A 10,582-nucleotide genomic window follows, 5' to 3' on the forward strand; every position below is an offset into this window, starting at 1 on the left:
TAATATAATATATATATAGGTCCCCTAGAAATTTGAAGCCATGAGCCATGGCCCATGTTGTCTCACCTATTGACACGAACGTAGGTGAGTAATCTTTGTAAGCATTGAACAGTGCAATGTAACACTTCCATCCTTCCCGATTCTTTGAGCACCAACATTTGAAATAGCGGCCATTCTTGGCATACACTTAAGACATACAAATTACCAAGTTCTAAACCCACGTGTTGGAATTTAATGGTGCAAATATTGTATGCTAAAATGAAGAATGAAATAATTTCTCATAACTTGTGTTTAAAAGCTATATAAATAAACAATAAAGATTTAAATATATACTGGAAGGAAATTTAGGTAAAACTTGAGACAATTCACTAAAGTATTTACTCTACTAAATGAAAAAACCGATTACAATTTGGATACATTACAAAGCTTGAAAACTACTCATATATTATAGCCCAACTTTGCTATTATTAAAATGCTAAGTGACTCTACACCTAAGCGGCTAAGCATAATATCATTATTTAAATACAAAACGTATACAAATCTCCGAAAAACATGAAGGGGTATTAAAGATTTTGACAATAAAGGTTGGGCATTATTTTACTCAGGAAAGCTATCAAGCTCTCTTATCCAACCCTTTCTATCTTGCTATCTATATTCAAAAGATCGTGACCAACTCTCCATTAAATCTATCCAACTATATCCTACCCAGCTATCCATCCGGTTTAAATATCATACCTTATAACCAACATTCATATTTTCTCAAAATAATTTGCAGTACTACAAATTCAACATGTTATCATTAGATACCGAGAATTAATTAAACTTCCCAAGTTGGGATGATAATATATTACATTTGTTTTGGTGGAAAAAATGTTTTTTTTTATTCTAAAAAAAAGTAACCCAAGTAAATATTACACAAACGGATAAGAAATATTCAAATTTATACGTTTTCAAAGCCGATGAAAATTCATTTTTTCCAAGCTAGAGAGGTTCATAAGAAATACAAGTTTAAATTAAAGTTGAGATAAAAGTGACAGTAACTCTCAAAATGAGATGGTTGGAATGGAAAAATGGAAGGAAGTTGACAGTGACTCTCCCATACAGTATCCGACAGCTAACATGAATCTAATAAAAGTAATTTAGTAAATTTAATTTTTTATCACATAACCCCAATTTGCAAGAGATGATTAGATTAGAAAGGGACATAATTTTCACTCATTTGATGGGATACAGTTCTAACAAAATACATCACACAAACAAATAATAAAAAGTCACAAAAGATGGCTAAACATATTTGATGATCCTAGTGCCATCTAAATATTTCCCTCTACAAAAAGAAATATATGATACAAAATTCAAAAAAGAAAAATTACAAGCAACTCGGATCAAAGAAAAGATCGACATCAAGACGATCTTGTCACTGTTATACTTCTTCTTCAACTACATACTTCGATAACTGCTACCAGTGTTTGTCTTTCACAAACAGATTAAACTACACTAAATTCAAAAGTTTTGGCATATTTCTCTCTTCCCACTATATCCATTAGGGAAGTTGTATGTACTTTGAATTGGTAGAGATTGGGATGGAGAAAAAAGGGATACAATTTAAGTTGAAAAGACTCTAAGAAGGGACGACAGTGCCCACATAACCAAATCCAACGATCAAGAAAGTCACCACTTGGAGGAAAATGTATACGAAATATCGATGATTTCCATACATAAAATCATAGCATCCAATGAAGAACAAGAACACTGCGAATCCCAATTCTGTAAGATGAATCCTGAATCACTCAAAACATCAAAGAATAAGTATTAAGATTATATAAGTACATGCACTTAATTTTGTAAGTTTTGGTATAATAAAACTCGTGAAAAGCATTAAAAAGCATCAACTTTACCTGGTACTAAGGTTAAATTTGAATGGTTTGGATATGGGATCGGGTTTGATTTGTTTAAGATTTGATTTTTTGTTCTTGACAGAATCTCCGAGCTTTTCAGTGACAACCCATTCGTTAGATCTCTTTGCATCAAGTAGACCAATGAAGGTTGCCTTAGTCCGATGCAATGACATCACGTTCTCAAAAAGAATCCAGTAGAATAATAAATGGATCGATCTAAAGAAAAATTACAAATTAAATTCACCTAGAACCATATATATAATAGTACAAAACTATATAAAAACCCTAATATATATAAGTGTTTTTGTACCTTGGTGTCCCCACCGAATTCAATGTGGTAATTATGCAAGGAATGTAGATGGCTCCCCATGTGGGGACTTTGACTTCCGGGACTAAAATGGTGACGGGGAGAACAATGCAAAAGAAGAAAAATGTGACCATGTGAGCGATGATTTTTCGCACGAAGAAAAAACTATAGATTACATACACCTTCTTCCATAATGTCACTTTCTGCAAAATAAAGAAAACATATATGATCATTAGACACCGTTTGGTATGCATACACAATATACCGGACAACACACAAAAGGTTGAATTGCATTTGACATGGGATTAGACTAAAGACATCCACAATGTATTGATTTATATAGAGTTTAATGGTTTGTCACATAATCATTTCATTTTTCATACAATTTTAACTTTTTTTCTCTTGGTATAATGAATTGAACTTTACAAAAGTTCAATGAAACATAATTTTAAAAGTAAACCATTTTTTTTAATCATTTATATTAAAAAAGTTTCTTTTAATTTGTTGAAAAATTTAATGATCATTGAACTTAATATTAATCGAATCGTAAAATGGTATCCTAAGTATGATAATATCAACTAGACATTCCACTCATCTAAGTGTTCCTTTAAACCTTATATCGTGGATGCTTTACGACTGACATATAATGTCAATAGTGACATGTAAATATATAATGTGAATAGGACAAAAATTACAATTTTTGTCCAACACAAAAAGTTCAAAGAAGGTGGATGTGGTCTAGCTATCAATCTCTCATATTTGCAAAAAATGTTAATGGCCTCATCATCCTTATCAAAAATAGCCATAAAAAACTTATTTTGTACATTTCATGTCCTATGTAACAAACACAACATTCCCTTCTTGCACTTCTTGCACGTACCTTGTTCCTAATGATCTCAAGCACCATTTTTCTGAACAAATTGGCTGGACCACAAGACCACCTATGTTGTTGGAAACGAAACGCTTTAAACGTACTAGGAAGTTCACTATTGACCTGTAACATTATTCAAAAAGTTAATATATCAACCAATATGGAACACTAAAATAGTAACAAGCTTTGATATAGATATCTGTTCAAATATAAAATTTGTTTATACGATGAACTTTAAAACTACCTGAAGGTCACCGAGATAGAGGAATTTCCACCCCTTGAGACCGGCTCGGACTGCAAGATCCATGTCCTCGACGGTGGTCCGATCCTTCCAACCACCAGCCTCGTTGATGGCGGCGATCCTCCACACACCGCCGGTACCTGTGGTAAATTACGATACTGCCCCTAGGTTAGTTTTGGAAAATATGATTGTTAGTTGAAGAATCATTTTAAACTAATTTGTTACCGTTAAAACCGAAAAAGGCATGAGTGGCTGATCCTACTTCTTGCTCCACTGTGAAATGGTAATCCAGTGACATTTCTTGCATTCTTGTCAATAAACATTCATCTGAATTTACTGCAAAACGTAATCGAAATATAATTAACACGTTAATAGCATCTTCAAATAAACGTGATTCTATAAAATGTTTGTTTTTATAAAACATATATATCTATGTAACAATGTAACTATATCCGATTTTAATTTACTAAACTAAGACAAGAAAGATTAGAGAAATCGTAAAAGTCCATACATTATAAATGACAAACCTACCCCTGTAAACAAATAAACTATTATGCAAGTATTACCTTAGGTGGTCCGTTAGCTAACGGGACATGTGCAGAGCATTTACGTCATTATACTTATTTCCGTTGGATCCTGTTTAATTCTCGATATTACTTTTCTTTTTACTATATATGAGACAATGTAGGACCGATTATTAAAGCATCTAAAAGAAGTATATACCCTTTTAATTATTCGTAAAGTACACACATCTATGCACACAGTACAAATCCTCCTTACCCTTCTTCGAAAAAGGAGCTAAAAAAAATTCTCAATAATTAACTGATTATAAGGTAACACAATGATGGAACAAAAAGTTAAACCTTTTTATCAACATAACTATTTATACGTCCGATTTTCTATTAATTTGTTACATTTTCATACATTATTATATGAAATAGATAAATTCAAATAATAATATAAATTAGTGTAAATTACCGAATCGCCACCGAGCTTGAACAAGGGCAATTTTAGGGTTGAACTCAAGGAACGGAATTGCTCGCCGGAGAAAATCCGGTTCCGGCCGGAAATCGGCGTCAAATATGGTGACGTATTTACAGTTCTTCACATAATCATGAGTTAATCCTTCTTTCAATGCACCAGCTTTATACCCTCCACGACTCTCTCTAATTTGGTACCAAATCTTTACTCCTTTGTTAGCCCATCGTCGACATTCTTTCTCAATCAAATCCTACAAATCAGAAGTCAGAAAATTTAAGCTCTGTGATTTCAATGGTGAAATCCGGTACAATTCTGTCATTATAAACTGTACTTGATGCTTTAATAGTTGTACATTGCAGAGAAAGTAAACTAGAAACGTTGAAATCGTGGAAGATGATAAGGTCTGAAATCTGAATTTGATGAACAGTCATGGAATTTTTGTTTATGTGCTTTAGATGGTTGTACTTATGCGGCGTTGGTGAGTTGTACCTTGATGTTGAGGTCGGTGGAATCATCGAGAACTTGAATCACAAGGCGGTCGGCCGGCCATGACAGGTTACATGCTGCACCGATTGAGATCTTGTATACCTGAAAAAGATTTAATCTTTTGAGTTTTTTAGAACATGAAAACGATGTAGGATTCAAGAACATGAATTGAACCTCTTTTTCGTTGAACATTGGGATTTGAATTAGAACCATCGGAAAAGATGAATTCCCACTCTCTGTATCTTCATGAATCGGTTGCCATTTGTATCGTTGTTCAGGTTTCTTCCAGAAGAGTTTTATGAGGATAATAACAACACCCATGTAAAGTCTCTCGATAAAAAGCATCAGAGTCATGGCTAAGCAAATATAGACTGCTAATTGCAGCAATGGGACTATCAATGGCGTCTTTATAAGGTCCCACTGTATCCCAAATTGCATTCGTAAGTCCGCCATTTTCTCTCCTTCTCAAAAAGTTGAACTGAAACAGGGGAATGAGATCTATCAAGATTGATGAAATGTGAAGGAAACTAAGCTGTGATCTTTGAGGAAAATGTTTATTTACACAAAATTGGATGATATTTGATTTTGTAAACAGTTATATGCTCAAATGCAGACTACTCTGTTTCCTTTCTTCTGTAATTGGCTAATGGCTATTGCGACATTGTTAAAGAGAGGGTAGAAAATGGTGAAAGTGGGAGTAGAGATTAGAGAAAGAGAAGAGCGGAGCAAGTGATGAACAGAGAGAATTGAGGGTATTTTTATAGTCAATTTACTGTTTTTTACTATGTGTTCTTTCTTTTTTGGTAACCTATATTTATCAAAGGAGGAATTCAAACTTGATAAATATATCCAAGTTTTTTTTTTTTTTGTCATGGATTTCATATGGCTTAGGCCATATCTTTATTATTATTATTATTATTTTATTATAAATTACTATAAAGTAAACCGAAATAATAAACTAAAGGGCATTTAGCCTAATAATATCATAAATTGATGATGGATAGATGTATCTCTTTGCTAAAGCTTTAGGTTAAGAGTTTAAAATTTTGTGAACGAAATGTGTAGATTAGTTGATACGTGTGTAATCGTACTAAACAAATCGAATGGATAATAATATTTGTATAGGTATTCTTTTTAACCAAATATATGGTCTGAATCTAAATAAAATTTACATTATTTAAAAATAACCTTAGCTTAAACATATTAAAGAACAAAATCACAAATAACAATTTAAAGATTCGTTACTATAGATTAGTTATAATAAATTAGCAATTTTATTATGCTTATTAAATTTGATAAAAATTTCACAAAATTAAATAAATTTATTTCGAACATAATTCATACAAAACACTATCCATTTTGATCAAATTAATTCGTCACTTGAATATCCAATAAAAAATCAAGGCCTTAAAGTATCTACAAGTAAATCCAATTTTCGTTTCTACTCTAATACATGATTTTTTTTTGCCACATGTTATTTTATTATTTATTTGGTTACATTTCATTTTGTAGTTATTTTCAATTAATTTTTTTTCATATGACATTTTGTGGTTTTTTCTGTTTTATTAAATTCCACATAATATTTAAATGTAATAATAAATGCATATCAATTTCAATAATTGACTTTTCCTTCTAATTTCAATATTTATAAATTAAAAGTTCATTAGTTTCATTTGTTTATTTATCTAAATTATTTGTTTAAATTTAAAAAAGAAAAAAACACTTTATATTTAATATTTCAATATTTTTCTAATTTTTCTTATAAATTCAAACTTTTTCAAATATTTAGAATTTTCATATATTTTTTTTAAAATAAACTCATGTAATACATGAGTCTTATACCTAGTTACATAATATTTGAAGAACTATGAAACAATTACAAAAAAAAGGCGGTTAGTATATAATGAATGATCATATACTTGTTTTTTTTTACAAGAGAAATTAATTATCCTCCTACCTTTTATTTCTATTTATCTTCCTATCATATCAAATGTTGACATGTGCTATGTTTAATGACACTAATGAGATTGATAATATTTTAGTTCACTTGTTACCATTTAATATGACCAGGAGGATAGTAGGAATAAAATGTAGGGAGATATTTAATTTTTTAATATATAATATTAAATACAACCAAATTATAGTTTGTGAATTTTTCTTTGAAATAGATAATTTTAGGGAGAACTCGTTTAAAATAAAGAAGAGATCTATATTTCGTAGGAAATGTAATTTGTTTTATGAGAAGATAAAGGTAAGTTTAGAAAATAATTAGATAAAATCATTACTTAATGTTAAGAGTTTTTGTTTCTTAATTTAACTCGTTATAATATTTTGTTAGCATTATAAAAAAAAATCTTATAATGCTTTGGTTCATTAAACTTTGGAAAATTAATTTATTAAGGTAATTATTTTTTCGTCTTGTTCACATCTGAGTAACTTTTTTGTATACATATCTAGGTAACAAATATTTTAGGAGTGCTCACATATGACAATTATGATCGGCTGTATACATTCGATCATAATGGTCATATATGAACACCTTAATCAAGTTCGTTACCTAAATGTGTACAAACAAAAAGAAGTTACCTAAATATGAGCAAAACGAAAAGATAATTATCATAATAAGTCAATTTTTTATTTTTTTATTTTTTTTCTATTTTACCTTTTAATTTTGATTTGGTACAAAATTTAACCTAAATGATAAACATTTTAAAAACCACACCATTTTGATAAATATATTATTAAAATGCACTACTTTATTAAAAAAAACCTTTAGATTTGACAGAGAAGAAAACACATCGTCGTTTTATAGAATTTTATTGTTTAAGATATTAAATATAAAAATTAAAATTTACTAGAGACTAAAAGTACTAGAGATGGAGATCAATAACATGAAAAAGAATACCACCTTCAATGAACTTTTCTCCATGTGTTATAGGAATTTAAAATACGAAAAATAGAAGTAGCTTTTATCTACATCGATAACATTGTTCTTCTCTTATATATATATATATATATATATATATATATATATATATATATATATATATATATATATACAGAGAGAGAGAGAGAGAGAGAGAGAGAGAGAGAGAGAGAGAGACAAAACTGCACAAATGGTCACTGTGGTTTGTCAAAAATTGCCACTTTGGTCCAAAAAGGTTTGGACTAACACCAGAGGTCTAAAATTTTTATTTTTTTGCGAGTTTGGTCCAATTTACTATTAACTTTTTCATAATTACGATTTTGCCCTTACTTTTTTCTTTTTCATTTTTTTATTATTTAAAGATTTTTTCAGATTAAAGAAAAAAGAAAATTTTCCTTTTCTATTTAATTTATATAATTTTTATAACAGAAAAATAAAAAATAAAAAAGAAAATCTCTCTCTCTCTCTCTCTCTCTCTCTCTCTCGTTGGTTGAAAAGAGATTAACGGGAGGAACCCCAATCAAAGAAGCTCAAGAAAAAGATGCATCTTCTCAATTGGAAATTCACCATAATGCTCCTGCCCCAAATCCAACTTCATCTGTGAAATCCACCTTCAAGATCTGTACATCGATTGCATCGATTGTGTCAACTATGCCCGCCAGAAATCGCTCTTCTAGAATCCACCACGGTCGCCGTCGTCCTCTATCTCCTTTGCTCTGACGACGACTTCGCCTTTGAAAACCCTACATCGATGAACACGACAACAAAACCGACTCAGTTCGTCTCTCTTTATAAGTTATTCCTTCACCAGTCGCCACTTTCTCAGATCTACGTCCCTCCTAAACGACGATTTGAAGATCATAGCGGTGGTGGTTTCGAGTTGCTAGGGTTTGCAGCGTCTCGTTTCTTCTTCAGATCTCTAAGCAGACACATACACTCAAATGTGACTCAACAAAGGCAAAGAAGGTGAAGGCAGAGAAACCCTTTCTCTTTATGGGGGTCTGCCGACGACGACTTCCTCTCCCTTCTTCTCTGATGACAACCTTTGCAAAAACATTAGTGCAACCCTTTCTCTATTGTGGCGTTTGTGTGTGTGTTTAATGCTTTTCAGATATGTTGTGGTGTTTGTGTGTGTGTATGTGTTTAATCTCTCGTTAATCTTGTTTGAGTTTGTGTGTGTATTTAATATGTGTGTGTGTTTGTGTGGAGATGATGGTTTTCGAGTCTGAAATAGTGAGAAAGAGTGAGGGGGACAACCGGTCTCCGACGAATTCCTTTGTGGTTTTACTCCTCATCGAAGACGACTAACAAATCAGAAGGATCAAGCCGTATCAGCAGTCGTCCGTTGGGTGTTTGGCAGGTATCGATGAGCAGAAAGAAAGGAAAAATAAAGAGGATGAGGGCTGTGCCTTTTTCGGTGGCCTTCATCTCCTCTTTGGTCATCTACGGGGTTGTAGAGATCAAAGGGGATCACATAAATCGAAAGAGGGGTTTGGGGTTTGCTAATCGACAGTGAAGGGAAATTGCCTCCTCTTAGGTGACCGGAGACTCCATCTTCGATGACAGGTTTCACCCAAGAGAGAGAGAGAGAGAGAGAGAGAGAGAGAGAGAGATTGAATTTTTATTTTCTATTTTTTATGTTATAAAAATTATATAAATTAAATAGAAAAGGAAAATTTCCTTTTTTCTTTTAATCTGAAAAAATCTTTAAATAATAAAAAAATGAAATAGAAAAAAAATAAGGGCAAAATCGTCATTATGAAAAAGTTAATAGTAAATTGGACCAAACTCGCAAAAAAAATGAAAAGTTTGGACCTCTGGTGCTAGTCCAAACATTTTTGGACCAAAGTGACAGTTTTTGACAAACCACAGGGACCATTTGTGCAGTTTTGTCATATATATATATATATATATATATATATATATATATATATATATATATATATATATATATATTGTGACAACCCAGAGAACACGTCACCAACCGTGTGTGTGTGTGTGTGTGTGTATATATATATATATATATATATATATATATATATATATATATATATATATATATATATATATAGTGATAACCAAAAGAACACGTCACCAACCGCCGTTAATATTTAACGTTAAGACATAAAAATATATTAAGGACAACATTGTAACCATACGATATATTTTAATATTTTCGAAATTTTCGTCCTTAATTATATCAACCTTTAGGATAAAAAAATAAGTGCGTAAAAAGTCGCATCATTTTGAGAGCAAGTTAGCATATGTAGACTCCTTAAGCCACCATTATTCCAGAAATATAAATTTCGTAAGAATCTCACATAGTATGGATGAGATAAGACATTTATGGTAAATGAATATCTACCGTAATTAAAAAGTTACAACGACGAAAACTACAAGGAGATTGGTTGACTTTTAGAAAAAGTCACCAACTAGACAACCGTAGTACTACTTAAAGTAGAAATTATGAGGCAATGAACGCCTAAAACACGCGTCATATGAAAGAGTTATGATTTTTATAACATCATAATGGTAATAAAAACATGTCGAAAAACGAAATTCAAAACTAGACAAAACGACCAAAAGGAAAAAATGTAGAGAATAACGAGACTTACATGCACGGATATATAAGAGTCGTTGAGAACGGAGTTCGTATGCGAGAGGTACGGAAATTCAAATTTGATTTTTCACCGTCACGTGCACTCATTCGCAGTGCGCCGAACGCACCTGACACCCATACGTCGGGATACGGGATGACGTGGACGCTATTGCCTTTCTATGGTAAAGGCGCAACCCCCTCCCACTTACTAAACACTAAATGACCTAAGCATCTAACCTTAGACGAGGTGGCACATGTTTGGCTTGGAAACCC

The 10,582-nt window shown here is 31.6% G+C and overlaps 1 protein-coding gene across 4 annotated transcripts in view; it reads right to left on the reverse strand.

The window, feature by feature from the left end:
* Positions 1–1,293: 1,293 nt before the first annotated feature.
* LOC145119287 (glucomannan 4-beta-mannosyltransferase 2-like) overlaps positions 1,294–10,582 on the reverse strand; it is a 24,761-nt gene continuing 15,472 nt past the window's right edge. For 2 of the 4 annotated variants that reach the window (XM_079054920.1, XM_079054923.1), the window contains exons 2-10: positions 4,959–5,262; positions 4,788–4,886; positions 4,296–4,548; positions 3,543–3,653; positions 3,321–3,457; positions 3,086–3,199; positions 2,209–2,408; positions 1,899–2,114; positions 1,294–1,781 (exon numbers count right to left, since the gene is read on the reverse strand). In XM_079054920.1, coding sequence (XP_078911046.1) covers positions 1,622–1,781; positions 1,899–2,114; positions 2,209–2,408; positions 3,086–3,199; positions 3,321–3,457; positions 3,543–3,653; positions 4,296–4,548; positions 4,788–4,886; positions 4,959–5,237 — 1,569 coding nt within the window. In that variant the 5' untranslated portion in view covers positions 5,238–5,262 and the 3' untranslated portion in view covers positions 1,294–1,621. Of the gene's footprint in view, positions 1,782–1,898; positions 2,115–2,208; positions 2,409–3,085; positions 3,200–3,320; positions 3,458–3,542; positions 3,654–4,295; positions 4,549–4,787; positions 4,887–4,958; positions 5,538–10,582 lie in introns of those variants that run through there. The other 2 variants (XM_079054922.1, XM_079054921.1) reach the window with 2 other exon arrangements.

Source organism: Lactuca virosa, chromosome 6 (genome assembly GCF_052849685.1).
Source record: "Lactuca virosa cultivar CGN04683 chromosome 6, Lactuca_virosa_CGN04683_v6, whole genome shotgun sequence".
Taxonomy (NCBI): Eukaryota; Viridiplantae; Streptophyta; class Magnoliopsida; order Asterales; family Asteraceae; genus Lactuca; species Lactuca virosa.